We start from the raw sequence: 27,715 nt of genomic DNA on the forward strand, positions 1-27,715 counted from the left end.
CAATGGCAAACCTCCCAGTGTTTCTCTTCCATGAAAAAGCCCCTCGTAAAAAATATCTGCCGCTGGGAGTTGGCTTAAAACTGAAGGTCCCTCCATTTGCGGAACAACTTCAAGACGCACACCACAAGTAGGAGGAGGAGCAGCCCAATCTTTAAGTACAAAAAATAAGAGTATTTTATTATGGTTCTGTAGTATAATACATATGGCAGTTCCCATGTAATAATAGTCCGTTCTTTTCTAAGGTAGCTTTATTAATGATTCCAAGGTCACCTAATTCTTACAACTAAGTTAACAAATATGAGCTTAAAAATTTATAGTGAGAGTCAAAATATAATTTGTTGTTGTTATGTATCAAAGAGAAATAAATTGATTTACATAGATAATGTCATTAAAGTAAAGATCAGTTAGTAAGGGAGCAAATTAAAAAACATGAAGAAGAGATGTGGGAATATAAATAGGAAAAGTAAGGAGAGAATATGTAAGGAAATGTGTGTTGTTGGTAGTGGGAGCATGGTTATGTGACTATATATATAAACACAATTTCACCTAAATAATTTTATGTTTACAATAATTAGAGTTTGAATCAAGAGTCCCTTGGCACAAGTTTCATCCAAAAGCGTTCCTTTGGTACTAAAGTGAATCCGACGAGGGAGTCCATTAAATTTTTGCACGTCTTCTCTGCTCGTAGAATTTTAAAATTTAAAACGATGTTGTACATTAGTGCCTTGATTTCCATCAGTGCCAAACGGTTGCCTAAATAGCAATACGTATATATTTATAAGTATATGTGTGTAATAATATGTGACTATGTCAGTATAGTTTATTTATTTCATATATTACCGATACACATTCTGGGCCCCAGACCAAAAGGCAAGTAACTCATCTGATCAATTTTGTGTTTGTTTTCATCAGAAAACCTTTCTGGGTCGAATTTGTCAGGATCCGGGTAGTACGTTGGATCGCGGTGTATGCCAATGATTGGTACAAATATGTTGTCACCCTTCTTAAGCTCCACAACCAAATTCCCTTCATCATCTTTCAGTTCATAATCAATCGCACATAGGCGATCAGTCATGACCGCTGGGGGCCATTTACGTAACGATTCGGATAATACCATGTCCATATATTTCATCTTCATAAGAACGTCATAATTTAAAGGGCTTCCTTTCAGCTCATTTTGAGTACTTAAAATCTCATCGTAAAGCCGGTCTTGAACGTCGCTATTTTCCAGCAATTCGTGCGCTGTGAAACACAAACAGGCAGACACAGTATCAAAGCCGGCTGCGAAGAATAGCATGCACTGCGCTAAAAGGTCCTCATTGGTGAATTCCGCATGCTCTCCCTGCATGCTCGCTTTGTTCGCTTCGTAATGTTGTTTGGCTTCCATCAGCAGATGGATCATATCGGGGCGTACAACGTTGTGTTGCTTCCGATATTCCATTGCATCGATTACTAAGTGGTTGAAATATTTGAAGATATTGTCGTCAAATAGTTTTATACGCAAAGCCTACAAATGGTAAAAATGTGATTGATATTGTATTTCAAAAATGTTAATGGGCACGTTTTTTGACCAACCTTCATTACTTTGGGAATGAGGCCTATCAGCAAAGCTTTCAGTAGTGTAAAACCAGTAAAATCCGAAACCGCTTTTCCGGTGCGGTAGAACTCGTTGTTTTGATTTTTGAATGAATTGACCTGTATGCCGAAAGCCGTAGAAGCAATTGCGTCGTTTGTGAATCTTGTGAAGAAGTCTTTCATTTCAATGTCTGCTTCATTAGTGCCAGTAGCTTGAATTGAACTGGAGACCTGGTTAACCGCTTCAATCACACATTCGTTAACTAACTGAAACATTAAACGAATTTTGCTGCCAGTGAATAATGGAGACAAGCTATTGCGCATTTCGCGCCATTTTTGGTCCTTCAAAGCGACTAGACTCTTTGAGAGGAAAGTATCGTCTCCATCTGGTGACATGGTATTGTGATTGGGAAAAGTGTTAAAGTCCTTGATACCGGCCGTTCTGATAAGATTCAAGTCGCGAATGTAAATGTTGCAGTCACGCATAGAATAGACACCATACACTTTACTGTAAAGATTAAAAATAATTTTATCAAAAACTATTACATAATGGACCAACACTAGTCCCTGGGCCATAAAGAAAAATTATAAGACCCATTGGCCAATACAAGCATTGAAGCAGTGATATCCTCAAAAAATAGTTTTTAATTAATTTACAATTAGTTTCATCCATTGATGAAAATTGCCATTTACGCTAACAAATAAATATACCGATAGAGAATAATTTAGGAACATCTACAACACAGAAATTACCAAAAACTTCCGATTTATATCATCAAATTTTGAAATTATCTAACATCATACAACAGGAAGCCTGGAGTAGCACTCCGCACACCCCATTCGACAAAATATATACAATATACCTATATAATTGGCGCGTATACTCTTTTTTTGGGTATTTGGCCGAGCTCCTCCTCCTATTTGTGGTGTGCGTGTTGATGTTGTTCCACAAATGGAGGGACCTATAGTTCCAAGCAGACTCCGAACGGCAGATATTTTATGAGGAGCTTTTTCATGGCAGAAATACACTCGGAGGTTTCCCATTGTCTGCCGAGGGGCGACCACTATTAGAAAAATGTTTTTCTTAATTTTGGTGTTTCACTGAGATTCGAACCTACGTTCTCTCTGTGAATTCCGAATGGTAGTCACCCACCAACCCATTCGGCTACGGTGGCTAAATAAAATTACAGAAGAACTTTCCAAGAAGATAAAAGATTTTAAAAATAGATCCTTAAGCACTTATCTTAAGGGTTTACGAAATTAACGCAGCACAGAATACTCGATGTGGAAGGGCAGAAACAACTTTTCATAGCCAAAATAAAGTACCCACCAATCGAAAAAGACAGTTCTTGGGCCAAAAGCAGCAATGCAAAATCTAATGTTTTTGCTGTGTCCCTTAAAGACATCTTTAAGTCATATGACACATCGAGCGCAGGCGGTATGTAGCCACTTAACACTGAAGCTAATGTCGAACCCCTTGCTATGGATTCCGAATTGCTTGCTGAAATAAATAAGATAAAATCAAAAAAGTCGACTGGATATGACCTTATTCCCGCTGAAATTCTAAAACAACTTCCACAATGTATAATACTAAGTTTACTGAAACAATGAACGCCACATTCAAATTGCAATTGGTAAACTGCTGAAATAATTGTGTTTAATAAACTAGGAAAGCCAGCGCATGATGTCACATCTTATCGGCCTATCTCGTACCTACCAATTATATCTGAACAACAAAAACGAACAACTGATAATTGGCCAAAACATTGTGCGCTTTGACAAGACGCAAAGGTTACGATGATTTGGGCTTCTACTCAGAATGGATGACAACAGGATAACGAAAAAGGCCGTATTATGTGACGGGCATTAGAAAATGCTGAAGACCGCAACAAGATGGATTGCTGATATCCAAGAAGACCTATGATGCATAAATGCTGGAAGGAGCGATGTAATGAACCGAGACGTATGAAGATATATTGTAAAGGAAACACTTTTTAGCATCTAAGTTCTTGATGAACCATTGCTTTATTCACAACCCCGTGCCATCTCTCTCTTTATAAAACCGCTCTTTCCAATGCCTCACCCTTAGCTTTTTAAGATCTGTTCTTTTCGTGTTTCTCGATCTCTGGACATTCTCATAACGTGCACGAGCCATCTTATTTTCAGGGACTGAATGAACCATTTCTTAGTACTTTCTTTTCAAGATACTTTAACTGCTTTAATGTCAGCAACTTTCAGCGTTAAACAAAGCTCACATCCGTAATTTTTACTCAAGGGACAGCAGTTTTGATTGGATTAGGGTGTCTTAAAATTGTTCATCGTTTATTATATCAAAATCTCTTTCAGATATTCTCACAGACATTTGCAAATTATATTTGAATTTAATTTGCCAATTGATTTCAAAACCAACTTTAGTACCAGCTTGTGGTGAGTTTAAATTGTAATCAAACCAAGTAAATCACTAAGTGAAGCTCTTCTACCGCTTCCTCTGCTACAACCCGCTGGTACCGCTTCAAATACTTTCAGAGCCGGAGCGTTTGTATCTATTCGGACCACGTGACTCAGCCAACATAGCTACTGGATATTTTCCGTACTATGTCCATGCCGTCATAAAGCTCATACAGCTCATACGTACAAAGGTTCAAAAACATTCCTCAGAATCTTTCTCTCAAACACTCCAAGCGACGCCTCATCGGATATTGTCCTCGTCGGAGCTTCTGCACCATACGTTAGGATGTACATGATGAGAGACTTATAGAGTGTTAGTTTCGTTCGTCGATAGAGAACTTTACTGCTCAATTGCCCACTTAGTTCAGAGAGGCACTTGTTGGCAAGAGGGCTTCTACGTTGGATTTCAAGGGTGACATTTTTATCGGTGTTAATGCTGGTTCCTACAGTGCCGATGCGCGAGTGCGACGACTGTTTGTTTGATGACAGGAGGTATTTCGTTTTGTCCTCGTTCACCACCAGACGCCTTCGCTTTGCTTCCCTATCAAGTTTGCAAAAAGCAGAACTAACTTATGACGTAAGTATCATCGGCATACGCCAACAAAAATTGTGCCTGGGCGATTAAGTTCTGCAGCTTGCATGATACCTTCCAGTATCAGGTTAAAGAAGTCACACGACAGCGAGTCACCCTGTCTGAAACCTCGTTAGGTATCAAACGGCTCGGAGGTTCTTTCGATGTGTTTTTTTTAGTTTAGGGTATTAGTATTGATCGTATCAAACAAATAGAGTTACCTAAAATGTTATAACAACTCCGAAAGGCAGATAATTTTTATGAATGGCTATTTCAGCTGATTTTGAAAACAACTTTTTCTAAATTTTTACGTTTCATGTCCACAGTGGGCTTTGAACCCGTGCTCACCGAAAAGTAATCGCGCACAAATCCACTCCGATTGGGTCGATAATTCAAACAATAAACACCCGCGGGTCGAAAAGTAACATTTAAATTTGTTTATTTTATTTTGGTTTAAATTATTTGGTTATTTGAGACTATCTTTATTTTGCTGGCAATACACTTTACTACTGGGCTATTTTATGTACATATGCATGTATGCGCTTATGCTTAAACACGTTCATACATATTAATGTATATTGCAATTATTCAATTATTTTTAAGACACACCTTGTTTTGTAAGTTTGATACCTATTGATGATAAATTTCATAAACGACGACTTTCCAAGTAACACATCTAGGCCTAGATTCCCAAGCAATGGAATTGGCTTATCATGAGGTATTCCACGATCATGAAGGATATGATACTTAGAAACACTCCATTTGTACAATAAAAATATCACCAACGCGAAAAGTACCAACACTTCGATATAAGCCATTGTTTTGCTGTTCACAGGAGCGGTTTTCGTTCAAAACAAAGCAACTGCTAGCTTTTTATACACGAATAAAGAGGCAGAAAAATGTTGATAAGATAATTTTGCAAATTATTTCGCAACAGTAACCAAATTGCGTTCTATCACTTTTGCATGCACTCACTTTACTGAAAGCTAATACAGTTTAAAAGCATAGTTTAACAGCAAGAGATTTTGATGAAATTACTAGAGATCGATACGGCACGATATTAGCACGAGAAAGAAACGACTGGCGCGCTTTGTTAAACTCGGCTAAAATCGCTTAAGCGAAGAAGAAGAAAATGGAAAACACTTTTGTTAATACTGCATCATTAAGAATGATCGAATTTCGCCTGGACTTTGCCATTACAAACGAAAATCCGAATAGGTTTTTTAAGAAATACAAGGGGAAGTCCAAAATAAACAAGACTGGCGTCATAAAAATATTTTTGATGGCGCCATATTTTTAATGAGTTAGTGCGTTGGAAGTTACAACCCTAGCTGGCTTCCATTGAAAGCTTGCGTCTAAAGTGCCAGTATGTTTGTGTCATCGGTACAAAAATGAGTTTCGAACAAAGAGCTAATATCAAATTTCGTTTTAAAATCGGTAAAACGTTTACCGGTACATTTGAATTGATGAAAAATCGTTTATGGCGATGATTGTCTATCTCGAGGAGATAGTTTATACGTTTCAGAGATGGTTGTGAGGACATAAATGGCAATGAATGGGCGGCCCGCCAAAATCAGTAATCACCGAAAACTCCATCGAAATTGTTCGTAAAGGTTTGAAAAAATGAACCGAAATCATCGTTAAAACTCATGGAATCAGAGTTGAATATCTCCAAAACATCGATTTATTGCATTTTAACTGATCATTTGGGCTTACCAAAGGTCTGTGCATGTTTCTTTCCGCACTAGTTACCTGAGGACCAAAAATTGCTCAGAATTCAACATCCGAAAGACCTCTTTAAATAGGCGAAAAAAAACGAGAACTTCCGTTACAACATTGTAACTGGTGAAGAAACGTTGTGTTTCCAACATGAACCCGAAACTAAGCGTCAAAGTGCCGAATGGAAGGCTCCAGACGAGCCACCGCCTGAAAAATCGCATTTGGAGATGTCAAAAATCCAGTCGATGCTCATTTGTTTTTACGATTCCAAGGGTTTTTACGATTCCACAAAAAGTTTGTGCCAACGGGCTAAACCGTCAATGCGATTTGCTCTCTTGACGTTTTGAAGCGTTTGTTGCATCAAATTAGTCGAATTCGCCCTGAATACGGCGAAGGAGGAAGCTGGCGCTTATTGTATGATAATGCACCATCTCATCGATCCACTCTTGTGGCTGATTTTTTGACTAGAAATCGCATTTTAACCATCAATCACTCACCGTATTCGCCTCATATGGCTCCCTGTGACTTCTACCTTTTCGGGAAATTGCATTTGGCCGTGAAAGGAAAACGTTTTGCGTCCATAGAGGCCATCCAAAAAGCTTGTACCGACATCCTGAAGGACATTCCAGTCAATGACCTAAAACAGTGCATCAAGACCAGACGGTAAGGGGTTAAGTTAGTACAACTTCAAAAATCTTCTGTATTCATACTTTCTTATAAATATTAGCCCTGTTTTTTACGCGTATCCACAATTGTCGAAAATTTTCAAATGTTAAAAACATTTTATTGCAATAAATTACGAACTGAAAAATTCAAGCGGTAAGAACAATTTTTAATCAATAGAAAAATTTATATTTGGTACATATATCTTGGATGTTATCAAAATTCTGAAAACATTTTGCACGACATAACTCTATTCACATTTTGTTAAGTGTCTACGGCCGATAAAGCAGACTGCAAAAAGTCGATAAAAACTACATAGTAAAACTTGGAAGCTCTGATTTCATCCGCAACTATTTCATAAGCGCATATGAGATGAACCTGTCCCCTTATTGCTCTGATACCCATATATGTACATACGCGTAAAAAAAAAACACAGCTAATATAGCACTATGGGAATTGCTATCTACAAACACACATACATACATATATCCTAGTCAAGTCGAATCTACATGAGGTGACTTCGCTTTAGCAGCTGATTGGAATATCAAAATATCTTGCTTTGTTGTTGCATTATTTGTTTGTTATTATTCTCAATGCATTTTTGTTTTTTTGTTATTTTTATTCTACGATTGGTGCTACTCATACAAAGTGGCGCAGAATTAATCCCCCTGTTGGAAGAGATATAATTTTTGAAAATTGCGGTGTACGCTAATCATATAAGACAACTGCAGCGCACAAACAAACAAGCAATGGAGAGCGTAAAGGACAAAATTAAGATTTCTTAAAATTATTATTTTTTATTTAATAAAAAATCGATTTAAAAACAAAGTTGGATGATTAATCTAGCGCTTTCATTGCAAATTTTGACATATTTGACATTATGGCACTCAGAACGTTTTGATATGATATGGTGATGCGGTTGTCCGGTATAGGACACACTATTGTTGTTAGTGGCTTTAAAAATTCATCTCAGCAAAAAATGAAGCCGCCGTAGCCGAATGGGTTGGTGCGTGATCACCATTCGGAATTCACTGAGAGGTCGTTGGTTCGAATCTCAGTGAAAGCAAATTTAATAAAAACATTTTTCTAATAGCGTTCGCCCCTCGGCAGGCAATGGCAAACCTCCGAGTGTATTTCTGCCATGAAAAAGCTCCTCATAAAAATATCTGCCGTTCGGAGTCGGCTTGAAACTGTAGGTCCCTCCATTTGTGGAACAACATCAAGACCCAGACCACAAATAGGAGGAGGAGCTCGGCCAAACACCTAACAGAAGTGTACGCGCCAATTATTTATTTATTTTTTTTTTTTAAATGAAATTAAACCGCGAACAACTTCGTGCGATTATTTTACACTCTTTTCGACGTGCGATAATTTTACGACTTTTCACTCACAGATTGATACCATTGCTACTGTACATAGTGAGATTGAGGCATCCTTGGGAATCAATATGCTGAGCATCAATAAGATTTCGTATGATCTTCTTCTTCTTCTTGAGTGGCGCGATAACTGCTTACGCGATTTTGGCCGTGTTTAACAAAGCGCGCCAGTTGGATACACCAAGTGAAACCAAGTCCTTCTCCACCTGATCTTTTCAACGCAGATCTCTTCCTCTGCTACCACCACCTGGTACCGCATCGAATACCAGAGCCGGAGCTTTTGTATCCATTTGGAAGGCAAAACCCAGCCAAGAAAGCCGTTGGCTCTTTATTCGCTGCACTATGTCTATGCCGTCGTAAAGCTCATACAGCTCATTGTTCCATCGCCACGATATCCACCGGTACCAAGGTGCCAAGGTTCAAAAATCTTCCGCAGAATCTATCTCTCAAACACTCTAAGGAATGCCATATCGGATATTGTCATCGTCCAAGCTTCTGCGCGGGCATGATGCGATACTCTATAATACTCTTTTAAGACTCATAAGTTAGTTTTGTTCGTCAAGAGAGGACTTTACTGATGAGGTGCCGGCTTGTTAAATGATTATGCGCTGGGTGTGGTGCCGGCCACATAAAAATCCGCCCAATTAAAACGTAAACCAAGCCTCGGATGAGAACTGCTTACACTCATGATGACCACTGCGAATGAACTAAGGTTTCACATGATCACCTTGTGGTAAAAAAGATGTGTTCGTGTCTGATTCCCCACAAGGTGCTTCCAAAATTGGTTTAAACGACTCTAAAATGGTTGTAAAAGACTTCGTTTATCTAGGAACCAGCATTATCACCGATAAAAATGTCAGCCTTGAAATCCAACGTAGAATCTCTCTTGCCAACAAGTGCTACTTTGGACTAAGTAGGCAACTGAGCAGTAAAGTCCTCTCTCGACAAACAACAAACTCTATAAGACTCTCATCATGCCCGTCCTAACGTATGGCGCAGAAGCTTGGACGATGACAACATCCGATGAAGCGACGCTTGGAGTGTTCGAGAGAAAGATTCTGCGTAAGATTTTTGGACCTTTGCACGTTGGCAACGGCGAATATCGCAGACGATGGAACAATGAGCTGTATGAGCTTTACGACGACATAGACATAGCGCAGCGAATAAAGATCCAGCGGCTACGTTGGCTGGGTCATGTCGTCCGAATGGATACAAACGCTCCGGCTCTGGTATTCGATGCGGTACCAGCTGGTGGTAGCAGAGGAAGAGGGCGGCCTCCTCTGAAGAAACGACTGGCTCGCTTTGTTAAACTCGGCCAAAATCGCGTAAGCGGTTATAGCGCCAATTAAGAAGAAGAAGACTCTAAAATGATATTGATAGTCATGGAGAATATTTTGAGAGACAATAAAACCATTTTCAAACATCAATGTAGATTATTCTATTCCTAGGTTAGATATACGTTAATGGTAATCCTCATATAAGGTAACTTAACGAACGAACGTGGAAGTAAGTCCCCAGAAATCGCAGAAGAAGAAACATGTTTTTCAAAAGAAAATAGAAGAATATAAGCGTTAAGGGGGTCTTCTGGTCTCCAGCGAAAAAAAAATCGATTTTTTTTTTGCATAATTTTGTTGTATGTGTATGCGAGAATACGCCACAGAAAGGATTTTTTGAAAATCGCATTTTTTCAAATTTTTCTGGGCACCGAAGTGTACCCTCCTCCGGCCGTTTTATCATAAACTTTATCTTTAAACGCGTTTCCCCGAAAATCGTGTTTTTTAGCATTTTGGTCACACTTTTCATAGTAGTTATACTCCGATTTCAATGGTTTTGGTCTTAAAAGGTTCGGAAAACTTACCGCTAAGTTTCCCCGTGTACGATTTTTGAAATTTTTTTTCATTCCATTTTTATAACCTTTTAAAGTTCAAAAAATGAGCAAAAAATTTTTTTTGCAAATTGTTGCATAACTTTTGAAAAAAATTAAAAAAAAAAAATCTGTCACGGGAAAACTTAGCCAGGGCAACTCTGAAGACAACGCATATCTAATTTTTGCTTTCTGATTACCCAGGTGGGAAAACCGTGACCAAAATGGAGACCTGTTTCGTTTGGAGGTGGACGTCTTCAGCGCCATTTCAAGGTCGCGGGTGTTAATTTTTTTCAAAGTCAAAACCATTTTTTAAAAGCCAAGACATGTACCTTTAAAATAAAAAAAAAAATTTTTTTAAATATTCACAGGATTTGTCACAATCAATGCCCAAAAAAACCCTTCATTTCAGGGCCTCGAGACCAGAAGACCCCCTTAAGTACAAGCACATCCTACTATCGGGAGCTTTATCTATGTATAAGTATGCTACTACATTTTCAACACTGCTGAATTATCTTTGATACTCCCAAAAAGATGCTCTGCTTTGGGGCTATCGGTTAACTGACCTGATGGAAAACAGGGTAATCTTATTGATGTACTTTTTTTAACGATACGAACATAAATATATAAATGGTAAAATGGTTAGCTTTTGCTAAGCAAAAAACTATCGGTCATAAATATTTTGTTTAAGCGTACGGGAAAACAAAAAGCAACTCCAGCTAAAACCTCAAAACTGCCAGTTCACATACTTTACTATAGTGCTAAGTATGTATGTATGTAAGTAAAACCCTAAAGGGGGGAAATGAAAGTAAAACAGAAAGTGGCGCCAAAGTGTCCGATTCCAACCCATTCATACCCACACTCGTTTCACGTAGAGATACTATTTAGAACATTTTATGGACTATAGAAAATGTTAACCATTTGCGTTTTGAAAGGAAAATACGAAAAATGTATAGCTAGCGAATAAATACTTTATGTAACTTGAGTAAATATTTGTCTGCAACTGAAGTGACTATCGCGTCTATCAAACCTAAGTGCCAGACAGATAAAGGCGGAGATGGCATGAAAGCGATTGGCAAGAATTCAATGGTCAATACTGCCAAACTTGACGCAGCGGGGGAGTGTAAGCTGTGAAAATATATGTGAATACTTAAATATATATAAGCATGTATGTATGTATATATAAATATATGTCCTTATGAATATGCAACACATAACAGCTCAAAATATGGATACGTAAATATTTTTATGAATCAATTGGCTGCTCAGTTTGAAATGTGACTTACTACACTTAGACTTACTAAAATTAGAAGTTCAGCTTCATAAGACATTATAAATTATGCCCGTAGGTAAGCCCAGAAATTAAAATTGAAACTGGCTACAGTAGACACTGAAACTTCTTTTTATACAAATCAGTAATTTATACAAAGAAAGTCAGTATTTGCTAGTAAAATTTTGTTAGTAAGTCAACGAAAACATTTCAAAAAGTTATTACTTGATCTCATTGCCCCTATTAAAAAAAAAAACACTACGGAATAGAACTTGGTACCTAGGACAAGACGCAATGACTCCTATTCTATGCGTTTTGTGGGGATCTGGGCGATGATAACAGGCGATGGGGCAGCACCTGCAATGTTAGATCTTCTGGACGGACGAGTACGAAAACGAATGCTGCGAGCGATAGAGCAATTAGTCACATCGATGGGGATCTTATTAAAATTACGCGTGCAAAGTACAAAAAAGGAGCGGATAGAATTGAGCAGACGTATGCGGAAATTGTGCGACAGACGTTTTGATTTGCTTATAATCGTCCCGAGAACTATTCATCTTCTTCTTGATTAATAAGTCTACTCAAGTCCTTCTCTACCACATCCTTCGACTGTTACCACTATGGGCAGTGGAACGTTTGCATCCATTCGGACGAAATGACCAAGTCCTGTACTACCACCTTGATCAAAAAGTTCCGAAATTCCGAGTAAAAAAATTTACTAAAGGCTCCTAGATTCGGGATGCCGGTATTGAGTCTTTTATTGTACGCATATTATTTTAACGAACGAACATAGCCGCTATCAACGTGACTAGTAGATCGGCTTATGGTATGTCTATGTCGCCGTAAAGCTCATACAGCTCACTGTTCCAAAAATCTTCCGCATACCGTTTCTCTCGAACAGTTCAAAGGACGCCTCATCGTATATTATAAACGTTCAAGCTTCTGCACCATATAATAGAACGGACATGAAGAGAGACTTGAATACAAAGTGTTAGTTTTGTTCGTCAAGAGGGGAATTTGTCACTCAATTGCCTGCTTAGTCCAAAGTACCATTTATTGGCAAGAGAAACTTTCCATTGTGTATCAGGCTAACATTACTACCGGTGTTAATGCTGATTCGTAAATAATAGAAGTCTCTTATATGTACTTCATAGAACTCTCTATCACTGCCCACACTGACGATACGCGAGTGCGCTGTAGTTTTGTTTGATGGCCGAAGGTACTTATTCTTGTCCCTATTCGATTCGCTTCATTATTCAACTTCGAAATGTTAGTATTTGTATGAAAGTTTTTGACACTCAGGAAAAGTTTGCCAGGTTTGGAAAGATTCTGAATTTTTATATGATCAATAAATGGGGCAACAGCTTTGACCATAAGTTACGGGTTGGAAATCATATTTCTAAATCAATCAACTACAAGCAATTAAACAAAGAGACAAACTTTCACATTTATGAATATATAAGTTTTTAGTTTTTGTAAATCAAACAAGTGTATATGTGTGTGTGTATATTTGGCACGTACATCCTTTCCCCTCCAATTTTATGTGCATTTTGATGTTGGTCCACAAAAGAAACAAATGGGAAACCAAAAAATTTAGGTACCTATGGCATTTATAGCCGAGTATTGTGAATATCTTTAGATGTGCTTTACATTGATTTGATGTTAATAACAGATATAACAGATGCATTTACATATATTTCATAAAAAAAAAAACACTTTTTCAAAACTGTTTCCGTGGCACTAAACGCACCCAGAATCCTCCAATAGGGTTCACTTGGAACCCGCGTACGTCATCCATTATGTTTTCAACCGTATTTGAGGAACGCTCGAACTTGAAGTCCAAAATCATGTAGTACAGCATGGCCTTAGCTTGCATGAGTGCGTATCGATTACCTAATTCATGGACGCAATTAAAATTTTATATGAATTTGTATAGAGAAAAAATCGAAAAATCTGTATTACCCACCTATGCACATACGAGGTCCCACACCGAAAGGCAAATATGTAAACGGTTTTATACTATCTTTGTTTACATCACTGAAACGTTCAGGATTAAATAAGTCGGGGTCTTCAAAGTATCTTTCGTCATTATGCATTCCAACAATGGGAAACCAGATATAATCGCCGGCCTTAAATTTAAATACCAAATTTCCTTCGTTGTCCGTGAGGTCATAATCCTTCGAACATAAACGATCTATCATTCCGGCAAGACTCCATTTGCGCAATGCTTCCGATGTGACCATATCCATATATTTCATTTTCATCACAGCCTCATAGGTTAATGGGTTTCCATTGAGTTCCGCACGTACTTCCATCGCCTCTTCGTACAAACGCTGCTGCACATCAGGATTTTCCATCAGTTCATGGCATATCACCGACGTGAAGTTCGCATTGTTTTCGAATGCAGCGAAAAAGAAAATGAAGCACTGAGCTACAATGTCATCGTCGGACCAGTTTTGTTCAGACTCCTGTTTAGCTTCGATCATTAGTTGGATCATATCTGGCCTGTGAATTTTATGTTCTTGGCGATATTTCATTGTATCTATAACGAGTCGTTTGAAGTAATCGGTTTTGTCTTTGTCGAATACCTTATAACCTAAAAGCTGAAATGTTTTAAAGTAAAATTTACCAAAAATATTATAGTTTATTTTAGTTCATATAAAGTATACTTTTTGAATTATTGGCATAGTATTAGAGATGAAGAACTTGATCATTTGCGTGCCGCGGAAATTAGAGATCGATTGGCCAATCGAGTAAAACTCGTTATTCTGATCCACATACGAATTGACCTTGAGTCCAAATGCAGTTGAAGCGATGATATCATTCGACAGACGTGTGAACCACCCTTTGAGCTCTATATCATGACTTTTGCCACCTTTAGTTTTCTCGTGTAGCCGTTCCAAGCTCTCTTTAAAACATTCATTCATCAAACTAAACATGGCGCGCATCTTGGCTGCGGTGAAAATTGGAGACAGTGTGTTGCGCATATTTTTCCAACGCTGATCTTTCATTACAGTCAACATGCCATTTATGAGAGGGTCATCATCAGCAGTAAAAAAGGGGGTGTGGTTTACGAAGTAGTCAAAATCCTTAACAGTAATTTTTTTAATATACTCTGGATTCTGTACCACGAACATCGGCGACCGGAAATTATAGAAACCCACGATATCACTAAAACACAAAATAAAAACAGAAACCAAAATTAACGAAGATTAATTAAACAATAACTGTAAAATTGAAATATATTTATAAATATATTGGATGTCACCAACAGCTGCACCTGCAGAAAATTAAATTTGTCCTTCAGGACAAGTGCTTGGTCTTAATCAGAAATGTTCTGCAAATCGTATGACTTGTAAACTCTGTTTCGGTATGTTTTTGTAATGAAAATAAAACTTTTTCAAATGGAAACTGTTAGAAACACATCATTTGCGTCATATGAAACGAGTTAACGTATTTTTTTAACTTTTCGTTAAGACATCTCCGCAATAGGTTTCCCAAGTCACACTGATTTCAAATGCTACGATTTGCTGGATATGCCTAAGTATAAAAGGTGGCATACCCCCTTATTCCAAACATATAAATACGTGGCAAAGTATGAGTGAAATCGGTAAAGTGTTGTAGTACAAGGTGGCGCAAAATTAATCATCCAATTTTGTTTTTGAATAATTTTTTACAGAAACAAATGATTTTGAGCGATGGCAATCTTTATTTCACTTTTGCGCGCTCTGTTGCTGGCATCTTCGTATACTGTAGGTGCAGGAAGGATCAACAGTTTATGCTAATTTCGGGTATCAGAGATTAAGGAGAGTGAGGAGACATTTTTTTGTGGCAGAAATGCATTTGAAGGTTTGCCAGTCCCTGTCGATAGCGCCACCATTATAACAAACTTTTCTCATCGTTTGATACTTCATATCTATAGTGGGTATCGAACCAGAGAACCACTGAATAATAGTCAGGCGCGACCCACTCAATAATGAAACATATTTAAGAGTTATCAACTGATCTATATTATTTTAACAGGTAAACAGAATTACTTGTCTAACGGCTTATACCACACCATGGGGTGAGTTAACAAATTTGATGATTTTTAATCAAGAATGACAGATACCTGGTTTGCTCGTTAGGTATGGTGAAAAAAAATTGTTAAGGGGAACTTTGGATTCTACGTCGTTCGTTTTTTTTTCACAAAATTTAGCTTTAGCTTAGTGAAACACAAAATGAATGACGTCGGCATATCTGTAAAATTCGATCAGAGCCGAATAACGGCCTGCGTGGTAGTACATCTTTAAAATCTTTTCACCATGATTTTTAAAAGTATGCTCTTTAACAGACCGTTATTCGACAGCGAGCGAATTATACAGAATTAATTGATGGGCTGACGTCACTTGGGATGTGTTTACAAAAAAACTGAGATTGTGTAGGCGTATACGAAAAAAATCAACCAATGACACTTCGTTGCCGTCCGAACAACAATTGATTGGTCGAGTGTGTAAATGCATATGAAATAATCGTGCAAAATACGGCTATCGAATCTCCCAAGTGGCGTGACAGTCGAAGTTCCTCCCACAATTTTCTTTTTCGCCATAGTTAAAGCGTAAATATCGTATATCTATCATCCTTGGATATAATAAATAATACAATAATAATTTGGTTCCTATTTCACTCAATTACATATTTTGTGTGGAACATGAGATGTGACATTTATTTAATTAGCTTTTACAAACTCCACAGAATACGATTAATCACACAGTAGAATAAACATAACTTTAAAGGTGCAGGCCCAAGGCAGGATGGCTTTGCTTACTTGGCTTCGATGATTGTCAAAAATGAATAGAACAATACTAAAATATATGAGCGTAGCGCTTCAGGTAAGGCGAAGTTCAAATAGCTGAATTTTCTATTCCATAGCGCTTTCGAAATTAAGGTTTGAACACCCCTGTCTTTCATTTAATTGATTTCGTTTAGGTTCATTTGTGAATTTTAGGCAGATTAGAAAGATTTTTGGATTGAGAATTGTTTGCTGGCGGACTTGTGCTCTTTCTGTATATAACAAATGCTAGCACTATAATTCCATAAAACAATTATTAAAATAGTCAAATATTAAATGCCAATATGCTTCATATTCTTCTTTAACTATAAATTGTGTGAAAGTGTTACCACATTTCAAACCTATTCAACTGTTAAAAAGAAAACGAAAATCAAAATATAAAAAACACTGATTCGGCCAGTGACAACGTATGGATGTGATCGATACGGATACAATTAAACAATTAACAATATTGGAAAAGTGAATACCGGGTCCAGTACCAGAAAAACATGAGCTCTAGGAGGAAGCTGAGGCCCATAACGAGTTATAGTACTGTGAATAATGCTGACGAAGCAATTTTGACTTACAGTCAAAAGCCTATAACTTGGGACAAATATAACTTGTAGATTCAATCTATAGGTAACATAGGTTAGATTAGTCAGGAGCATTGTGATACCTGTATTTGATTTCCACCTCCTAACTATGTTGCTTAAAACACTTAGATCTTTTTAAGGGGACTTGGAGGTCTAGAAATTAAAAAAAAAATCGATTTTTTTTTGTTTTTTCGATATTTTGAAAGCATAGTATCTTAAGAGTATACTGTGAAATTTTCTCGCGAAAAAGTGGTCTGCGCGCTCCTGTACCTCAAACTTTAAACTCGTTTTTCTCGAAGCTACTTTTTCCATCCTGGTGTTGTCAAAAAAAAAAATATTCAACCCAATCGTCTGAAATTTTAATATGTTGTTCACAACAACAATGGCTGTCACTCATACTAGAATCATATTATTATTTCAATTATTTCGTATTTTTTTATTTATTAAAAAACTGAAAAGCCCGATTTGCCATTTCTTTTCTTTTATTCTAGTACGGGACATAGCTACAGTCATACTGATTAATAATTTTTTTGGTTTTTGTGTTCCCGATAAATAGAAAGGCCTAAATGGACAACGCCGCCTAGGTCCAATTTTTCGTGAAGGTGAACTTCAGCGCCTTTTTAAAATTATTAAAATTAAAAAAAATGTTTGCTTGTCATTTTTGTATTATTTTTAAAAGAAGTTAAATAAAAAACATAAAATTTAAATATCGTGTTTCATTATTTTCATTGAAAAAAAAAAAAAAATCCTGAAAATACCCTACATTTTCGAGCTCTAGACCACCGGGACCCCTTAAGAAGGTAACTAGTCCCTCCAGTGAGACATTTTGCAAATTTCCCAAGTCTTCACAGAAATAATCGCCAAAATATGTATTTAGCACGGATTCTTTAAAGTGTAGGACATTCACAGAGGCGTTATCGTCAATCTACAACTTTAGAACATTTACATAATTTTTTTCAAATCTGCCGTTATTCTGCTTAATTAAATGACTAACTTTTCTATGGCGTCGGCGGCTAGCAGCGACGTAAATGAAAGATAATAGTGATTATCGGTCGTTGTCCAAATCTAAAAGCATAATTTGATTCCCAAAATTTGTCACACTTATCAGCTTGCTATCTCTCTGCTCATCTAACTCGACGAAAAATTAGCTGCGAAAGCAACAACAAAGTTATCGAGCAAGATTCGCCGCCAGCACGTGTATTATACCTCATAAAAGTGGCCTAACTCACTATTTTTCAAACAAATTTATTCGTAGGTAGCGAAAATAAGGTGCGTTTCACAATCATAAGACACCCCTAATTTTTCAAAGTATTTTATTTTAGAAATTTCAGAGGAAAATAAAAATTTTACACATCGATTAAGGTAACAAAAGTTATCTGCTACATTACTAAATTTAGAACTTTTTTTCAATACATAAAGAAAATGTTTAGCACAAACGTGAAAAATTAAAGTGAGCGTTTAGCAAAAGTATATTTTTCCATTCTTTTTTCTGTCGTCTAGAATATTTTAGTATTCTATGGAAGTACCATTTGCTTTAGCGAGACAAAATAACCTTTTTTCAACGATTCTGCTAACTTTTTATGCAAATTTACATCTAGAGAAGCCCATTCTGCCTTAATTGCCGCTTTAAGCTCGTTGGTGTTGTCAAATTGGCGATTGTTGGCGTAAACTCTTCTGACTAATATACCCAAATGTTTTCTATTGGGTTTAGATCCGGAGAACACGCCGGCCAGTCCATAGTTTCTATGGAACAATCGGTCAAATACTGTCTTGATTCCCTGCTTATGTGGATTCGGGCGTTGTCTTGCTGAAAAACGACGGGCCCTTCCCGATTATCCTGAATAAAAGGAAGGAGACTATTTTCCAAAATGTGTTTGTAGTCCCCACTATTCATTCGCCATGATGTAAACTGAATATTAAGAGTTGCTTTCGATGTAAATGCACCCCAAACCATTACAGAACCTACAACGAAATTGCGCTTGGAAAATAAGAGGAAACTCTTGCGAAAATCTCTCCAATAATTTGAAAAACCATCATGTCCATCAAGATTCCATTTTTTTCATCCAAAAATACAATATAATCTTTTTAAAAAATAATATGAAATTGGGCAACATTAAAAATATTCCAAATATCTTATTGTGTCCCAGTTGGTGTCTAAGTGTCTAGGCAAACTGAAGACGCGCTTGTACCGTGGCAAAAGATGGGGTCCTTTTCTTATTTTTGATAATTTTAAATGATTGCATCTCTGTAATATGCACCAAACTGTTGTTTTTGAAACCTTGTTTTGAGCAACAGCGGCCAAGTTGGCGCAAGACTGAGTCAAGTTAGATTTCTTATGATTGCTCGCTGTTCTCGACTTGATAGTGATAATTTTCTTCCAACGGGCCTCAAAATGTTGTAATTCTCAGGACTCCGTAAAAAATTCCGGATAGCATAACACTTCTGCCTCTCCAACAAAAATCTGCACTTTCTATCTCTTCATAAGCTTACGAGGGGTGCCTTTTATGTTTCGGGATTAGAGAACAAAAACAAATTTTAATCATCGAAAATCACTTTATTTTTTTCAAAATATTCTCTATGAAGATCTGTACACTTTTGCATGCGGTTGAACTAATTGTCAAAGCACTTTTGCCACTCTGAATGAGGTACCTCCAAAACATGCATTCTTATGCCGCAACCGTTTCTTCAGGTGTCGAAAAACGTTGACCTCTCAGTTTGCTTTTTACGTACGGGAATAAAAAGAAGTCATTCGGTGCCAAGTCAGGACTATACGGCGGATGACCCATTAATTCGATGTTTCAAAAATGCAGTTGTTTGAGCCGATGTGTGAAAGCTCGCATTGTCCTGGTGAAGAGTGACCCGTATTTGGCGAATGGTTTTCCTAATTTGTTGGAAGACAACTGGCAAAAAAATGGTTGTGTACCACTCAGAATTTACTGTTCTGCGTTGTTCTAGTGGTACGGTTGCGACATGTCCAGTTTTTCCGAAAAAACAGGCGACCATTTGCTTGGAAGTGATTCGTGCGCGAACAACTTTTGTTGGATTTGGCTCATCTTGAAACACCTATACAGTCGACTGCTGTTTACTTTCGGGCTCATACGCGTAAATCCATGATTCATCACCTGTCACGATGTCATAGACGTATTTCGAAGCCCCGCGTTCGTATTTTTTGAGCATTTCCTTCAACCAATCGACACGAGCCTTTTTTTGAGCGATTGACAAATTGTGTGGGATCCAACGCGAACAAATTTTTTTGACAGTCAAATGTATATGCAATATTGAATGTATGCAGGTCCCACTAATGCCTAAGATTGTCTCAATCTCACGATAGGTCACATGACGATCTTGCAATATCAGTTCGCGCACAGCATCAATGGTTTTCGGAACAACAACTGATTTTGGACGACCTTCACGAAATTCGTCTTGGAGTGAACTACGACCACGATTGAATTCACCATACCATCGATAAACACTGGTACTTGATGGAGCTTCATCGCCAAAAAATGAATTAAGTTCATCCATGCAATGTTGCTGATTAACTCAACGTCGAAAGTTGTAAAAAATAATCGCACGAAAATGTTCACGATTTAATTCGATTTTTGGACCGAGATGAATCTTTTAAATTACTGTAAACAACACAAATAGCGCTGGTATTTCAAAACGTTCTGAGTACGTAAAAGCCAAAAAATGTCAAACTTTGCGATACAGCTGTCAGTTGCCAGATTGCAACACCAGGGTTGCCAAATCCCGAAATATAAAGGCACCCCTCGTATTTTCGACTAGTGTCTTATCATTATGAAACGCCAAAAAGACTAGCAAAAGTGCAGCTTCTTGGAAAACGATAACGGTTCTACAAAATACCAGAAACAATTGATGGAAGTCTTAAGTCTATAACGGTTAAAATGAAACCAACTAAAAGCTACTCCAGAAAGTAAAAGCGAGCTTATGGTGAAATGCACCTTATAATTACTTATACCTGTTGCTTCATCTATTTGCCACTTTCTATCGTTTGGCAAAAAGAAGAGGTGTATCAATCCGAAAAATTATGAATGATAATTTTATAAATACACGTTTTGAATTTGCAATACACAAAAAAAATATTATTGAATCTAATATTTTAGATATTTTTAATGAATTCAAATTGTTGAAATTTTCAAAATCTGTTAAAACTGTAGCCAGCGGTTTCCAATTACCCCCTGCATTACCATAGAATTCCATACATATATATGTAGGTATAATATGTATTTGCTGTATTCCTCTTTGCACAAAACCAGTGCTGAGTTCGCAAAAACTTAAAGTAGCTGCATATGTATGTTTGGTATTGTTATTATTATTTATTAAACTTATAGTAATATAAATCAAAAGCTTAATAGAGTAAGCATGAGCAGGGCTTCAAGGCCATCAGCCCGTTTTAAAAATTTGCTTATGATTTATGTATTAGTTTATGTACATATATGTATAGGTAAATATATAGCAAGGCGAAGTTCTGAATACAAAGTTCTTTACAGTGTTAAGGATATAATTCAGAGTACAGTGCGGTTCTCTTGATTAGAGGCAATAATTTTTATGGAAGAAAATGGTTATTGAAGCAACCGCATTTGATCTATAAACACAAGGGTTTCTGATAATTCACTGCAGATATTACTCCATCTAACGGTATTTCGCAGCTCAGAGGTTTAACAGATCGCAAAAGGAACAAATCGATATCTTGACCTCAGAGTGACTTTCGAATCGCCAAATGGTCAAAAGATTGGTCGAAGTCCAGACGGAGGAGATCTTAATGTGAAGCAAGGTGGATCCTTTGGTAAGAACTACAAAGGCAGAATTCTGATGGCTTTGACACCGAAAGAAAGCCATAAAATGCTTAGGATTGCATCAAATTCCGATCTTCCTACAGCAAAAATAAAGGAAATTGCAAATACTGCAGCCACCAAATCCACCGTTCGAACGGCTATTCAAAACGCTTCACATCAGAAGCATGAAAAATTACAAAAACACTCTTTTGAATAAATTTTGCAAAGAACCCAGATTCTATTATATTTTGCAAGGGTCCACATGGCTTGGAGTTCTGTTACGAACAACAGTTCCGGTGAATAGAGGAAATTAGTATTTACTGACGAAAAGAGTTCAATCTGGATACAACTGACTATTTCCATGACTTAAGAAAGAAAGAAAGGTACTTGAGACGACATCACAGCCGTGAAGGTGGTTTTATGGTATGGGGAGCAATACTATGGCGCAATCGAATTGAAAATTGTAGACTACAAAATTATGTGAAACAGCTAAAAAGCTCTGTCGAAATCATCTTTTCCCGCGATGCGTCAAATATTTAGACCTATTCATTGGATCTTTCAACAAGATAATGCACCTGTACACACTTCAAGTGTGGTCAAAATTTGGATTGCGTCTCAAAACGTTGAAACTTTCGCATGGCTACCCCATATGAACATTATTGAAAATCTATGGGGATGGTTTGCTCGCAAGGCTTATGAGAATGGGCAACAATGTGAAGACTAAAATGCTTTAATTCGAATCATTAAAACGGACTAGTCTAAAATTTTATGACAATCTGGAGAATTTGTACACATTAATTCCTAAACGTGTTTACAACGTAATTTATAAACAAGGTGACAGCACAAACTATTAAGCTTTAAATAATAAATGCAAACAGAATAAGATTTTCAAAATTTGTTATTATTTTTCCTTATTTCGTTAGTGCCTCTATACAAGTGAACCAATAAATCAAGCGCAATATTACAGCTGCTGATGTTTTATTGCTGCGAAATACCGTTAGATAGAAAAATATTTTGATGCATGTTTATTTTCGAGCAAAGTACAGTCTTCACTTGAATTATGAGCAACCCCTGTGTTACTAGATCAAGTACGGTTGCTTTAATAACCATTTTCTTCCATAAAAATTCTTGCCTCTAATTAAGTCAACCGGACCGTATGTATCTACATATTTGATACTAGTTTTTAATGTGGTTATTAACTTATAAATTGTTTGTATATTATTTTCTGAGAATATTTTTAACATATCGATTAGAGATGTGTACCCTATGAAATTCCGTTTAATGCCCGCAAGGGTAGAGCAACTATTGTATAGAAGTTGATCAAGTGTTAAAGGTGGTTGGCTGTATCTATTGCAATTTGGAGGTTCTTCCCCTCTAAGCAGGTATTGATGTATCTTTATTGTATGCCCCACTCTTAGTTTTCTCAATGCTATGCTCGGTGGTGAGTCCCGTAATTAAATGGACTAGTCTGTTTGTTTTTTTTTTTAGTTTTTTAGCGGATAAGGGATTAAAATGCCTAATGCATCATCAAAGCTGCCGTCCCAGCAACGGTATGTCCGGGAACTAAAAAACTCCCCCTCGCTTGGAACCGTCGCCCACTCTGGAACCGCTTTCGCACTACTTCTGCTACTAGTCTTGTTTCAGTCTGTAGAAAAACCAGTTAATTGCAAGTTGTACTTATACATTCATACCCATATACATCTGTACAGTGAAGTCGCGATAACTAGCAATTTCGATAGGTACAAAAACGCGATAATTCGTAACAAAGGTCGGTGCATTGGATAACTCGTACAAAATATAAAAGTGCTCGATTAACGAATTTTTGCATGCGATAGCAACAACAACGTTATCCATCCAACGTTATCCAGATTCGCCGCTAGCGAGTATGGCTATAGTTCATTAGACTGGTATAACTCACTGTCGTACAAACACATGTAATTTAAGGGAGCTCTATTCTCGCGTGTTCATTTTTGCCGGTTGCTTCGTCTATTCGCTACTTGCCAACGCTTGGCGAAAAGAAGAAGCCCAATGTAAGTCATTCGTGTCTGAGAGAATTGATATTGATCTCCTACGCACAATTTAAGAAATATTATAGTAAAAAATCGCAAATCTCAAATCGCTTTTAGCCGTTACTTTTGGTTTTGGTTTTGTTAAGGTGCTTTTTAATGCTGGCCAAAGACGTAAAACATGTAAGGCAGTCGGTTGAAACTCATTTCGCCACACATGTTTGTTGACAATTTTAGTTTCACACTGTTCGTTACTTAGTGAACATGGAATGAGAAAAAAAAATTCTTAAGTTTACATCTTTGTCTTGTATTCATCGCTCTTATTTTTCCGTAATTAAGGCTAGCTTTTGAGCAAATATATGAGTTCCTCAATAAATGTGTCTTGAATGTGGCCTTTTGCCCTTATGTGCACACTTCAAAATTTCAAAAAAATGCTAAAAATCGCCAACTTCGCCGCACACGCGCGACCGATTGCAAGTTGACACAAATTTTTGTCAGTTCTCGATCGGTTTGTCAACCACACACGTGAAATTTCAACCGATTGTTTCGATTTGTTTTTCGTCTGTGGCCTGCATAAGTAGACTCATAGCGTTGTACTTTTTGATTTTCAAAAATAAATAACTCGCTGTACTTGTATTATTATTGTCATTGTGGTGCTTTGTATTACAACTTATCGCGATTTCACTGTACGAGTGTACGTAACTAGGCAAATATTATTATCTTACGTGCAATTAATACGAATGCAAACAAATCAAGTGCAAATATCCATACAGATACGTACAAATATAAATGTTTATGCGTACTAGTAAGCATGCATACACACATACACACATGCATATACACTACACATAAGTACATTAGCTTTATGATTAGATACATTGCATTATCTGTGCACTATCGCATATGTATGTATGTACGTACGTATGTAGAATATCAAATTAGGCGCTACTCTAATATCTTTTCAATTGCATTATGTGACTCTTCAATATATTTTCATAAAAATAGATTCATGAATCATTGTCCAGGTTCTAAAGATTGACTATAAAACAGTTTAAACCAATTGCGCAAAATTTTACCCTCTCAAAATTATAGAATTTTTTTATTGAAAATGTTTTCAATTGGCTCCTTATTATACTTAAGCCTACAAATAAATACATTTTCAGAAAAATTTACGGCATTGTCCGAAATACTTGGTTCACTTGACATTGAAGTGGCTCAAATATGTAGAAATAACACATACTTTTATAAAAGTAGGTAAAGAAAATGTTCCAGAAACATCTACAAAAAAGCAATAAGGCCACAATGTCAAGTTTAAACTTCGCATGGAATAAATATTTTTAAAGAAGGAAATAAAATTAGGTGTGAAATGAAAACTGTTTCAAGCAGTCCGCCGAGATGTCCAAAGTTCTGCGACGCAGGTAAGGGAATACTGTATGTATGTTTGAGAATGTTGACAAATTACAACTGCAACCCATAAAGTAAAATTGTAAGCTCCCAAATTTATGCTATTTCTTTAGAAACAGGCATCAAATGTGGTCACAATTACACACATTTGCATTACTCTTAAATTATATAAAAAAAAGACTGCATATGAAGCCTTGAGGCTCCTACGTCTCTTAACAAAAAGTTTTAAAAATGAAAGCTTTCTGTGCTAAGATTTAAGTCAAATACCTGTAGATTTGGTTTGCAGTTTAAAATGGGACGAAAAGGTGTTAGAAAAAAGCGAAATATTTCTAAATTGTATTAGCAGTGTTAAGCAAAAAAAGTGGAATAGAGCACTAAACAGTACGGACAGAATATATAAAAAAACTGGTCAAAGTTATTTGAAGGATGGCATAGAATAATTTAAAGTTTCATGAATTTTTAAAGCCAGAAGTAGTTGCGTTATGCTTAATGGCCTTGGAATAAAAACTGCTCTTTTGGTAACTTAAATGAGAACGAAACAATCCAACATTTTCTTAGACGATGCCCGAAGCCCGAAGACCATCCTTAGTAATACCGAAATAGTTGATATTCTAAATGGTGTAAATGATTTTTGTTGGAAAAAATTAATCAATTTTATTAATGGTGCTTTGAAGTACAGACAATTTATTATACTCGTAGATGAAAAGTTTTGTAAATAAGTATCTACCTCATTTTACGGCAGACGACTTTTAAAGGCATTGTAAATAGTTTCGTAGGAGTTTTTGTGAAATTAAAATTAATTTATTTATCTATTTATCTATAGGAATATCTAATGAGCAGACCTACCTATTACTAAATCACTGTCAAAATTGAAAAAAAGTTCTTCTCTTAGTAAAACTGTTAACGAACTATTGATTGCTTACACGGCAAAACAAAATATATTGAGCAGCAAATAACTCGCAGTTAAAGATTCGTCTATGAACAGTCAAAATCTTCACTTAAGTTAAGGAATTACTATTAAGCGTTACAACAACATCAGCTTATCGCACTGTGAAAGAACATTTGGGTGCCTTGTCAAGCTTATCGTATTTGTTGCTGCTGGTACTTTCATGCATCGGGTTTTTGAATCAAAATCGTATTTCAGCTCTCATCCACTTTCTAAACTCGCTTTACTTGCCATTGTGGAATTCTCGCAGTTATCAGATTTTTCACAAATACACAATTGTCGATAAAAGTGGAAGGCATCCAATAAGTTTGTACAAAATCTTATACGACAACCTGTCCAACGAACTAAAGCACTTCTTCGATATGCTTTCAGACCTAGCAAATCGCACTCTTATGAAAGGAAATGGGACTATTTTGAATAAGAGTGGTTAGTCTATGCAAAAAAAAAAAAAATTTCTTTTAGTTTTAAAATGTTCTGTGTTTTGTAGTTTAAATAAATATTTGGATGATTTACGGCTTTGCGCAGTTATTTTACAAAACGAATGCGTGATTTTTTTTATATGGAGAAAACCTGAAAAAAAAGAAAAACCTGTGAAATTATAAAAAAAATCAACGAGATTTTTTAGAACTTCAAACTGCACTTTATACTAAATTGAGTGGGCTATAAAACTTCGTGCCTAAATTTTTTCTAAAACTTCTGAATAAAAAATTAACATTTCGGTGAAACATCTTTTATAATTTTTATATGTAAATTGTTCTAAAATTTAGATTTTTTTCTTTATTAGGATTTTTTTAGATTTTTATAATCGACAATGCGCTCACTGTTATAAAGAGAAATAATGAACATTCATAAAAAGTAGGAAAATAGTCAAAACTGTTCAAAATGTTGAAGTGCTAACATTTTTCACTGGTTGTACTTAATTTACGCATAAGTTAATTGCTGATGATTGCAAATTGAATGCACTCAAGTTTTGTGCCACCTCAAGTTGTGTTTGCTATTGTCAAAGGCGGGGCAAGTGCTATTAAGCTATTGAAAAGACGGTTTTCATTAATTTTTTTTGCATATCCACAGTTGACATTTACTTAGAATTTGGCGTGGAATAGTTTTCCTATAAGAATGAAGAGTTCTTAAAAAAAAAAACAAAAATGTGACACTTCTCAGAGTACCCTAACATAAATTCGCATGCTTTTAATACTCGCATTTACACTTTCACAAAGTCGACGGCCATGACCATTCAAGCCTGATGCAAAAATCTCGATGCGATTTATTGCCCAATGCATATCAGTTTGCATGTCTCATTATATTCCCTGCGTTGTAAATATTATTATGCAGTTAATATCCAAAAACTTACTGATCTCTGTTTCGTTTATAAAATTTCAGCAAAGTCTTGTTGAAGCCTTCCTTGTTCAATACCACAGCCCCCGAGTTGCCCACTAGTGGATATGGCTTTTCGTATGGAATTCCACGCTCCTTAAATATATTGTATTTGAGTGTGGCCCATCTGTAGAATATATAGCCGAGTAGCAAGGACACCAGCCCTAGTTCGATAAGCACCATGATGCTGGTCAAGTATCCTTTATGAGTGGAATAGTTGTTATTTAGCTCAAGTAAATCCTTTATTTCACAACCGTTCACATTGAAATCTTAAATGCGACTGAATAAGTTTTTTGTTAAGTA

At 36.5% G+C, this 27,715-nt stretch overlaps 2 protein-coding genes across 4 annotated transcripts in view; one reads left to right on the forward strand and one right to left on the reverse strand.

The window, feature by feature from the left end:
- LOC129246242 (uncharacterized) overlaps positions 1-27,715 on the forward strand; it is a 116,996-nt gene that overhangs the window by 27,252 nt on the left and 62,029 nt on the right. The gene's annotated exons all lie outside the window — the stretch shown is intronic.
- Positions 490-27,713, reverse strand: LOC129244079 (uncharacterized). Its single transcript, XM_054881694.1, has 8 exons — positions 27,390-27,713; positions 14,156-14,657; positions 13,453-14,089; positions 13,210-13,379; positions 5,204-5,439; positions 1,576-2,083; positions 841-1,507; positions 490-753 (listed from the first exon to the last, which is right to left on the reverse strand). Exons 1-8 carry the CDS (start codon positions 27,593-27,595, stop codon positions 584-586), a joined length of 3,096 nt encoding a protein of 1,031 aa, XP_054737669.1. The 5' UTR covers positions 27,596-27,713; the 3' UTR covers positions 490-583.

Source organism: Anastrepha obliqua, chromosome 4 (genome assembly GCF_027943255.1).
Source record: "Anastrepha obliqua isolate idAnaObli1 chromosome 4, idAnaObli1_1.0, whole genome shotgun sequence".
NCBI classification, from domain to species: Eukaryota; Metazoa; Arthropoda; class Insecta; order Diptera; family Tephritidae; genus Anastrepha; species Anastrepha obliqua.

Excerpts from the sequence above, each read along its gene's own strand:
- LOC129244079 (XM_054881694.1), bottom strand. The coding sequence starts at position 27,595 with ATGGTGCTTATCGAACTAGGGCTGGTGTCCTTGCTACTCGGCTATATA. Across the intron at positions 2,084-5,203 it reads TATCAAACTTACAAAACAAG|TAAAGTGTATGGTGTCTATT; the intron begins GTGTGTCTTAAA and ends TAATCTTTACAG. Across the intron at positions 754-840 it reads GGGGCCCAGAATGTGTATCG|GCAACCGTTTGGCACTGATG; the intron begins GTAATATATGAA and ends ATTGCTATTTAG.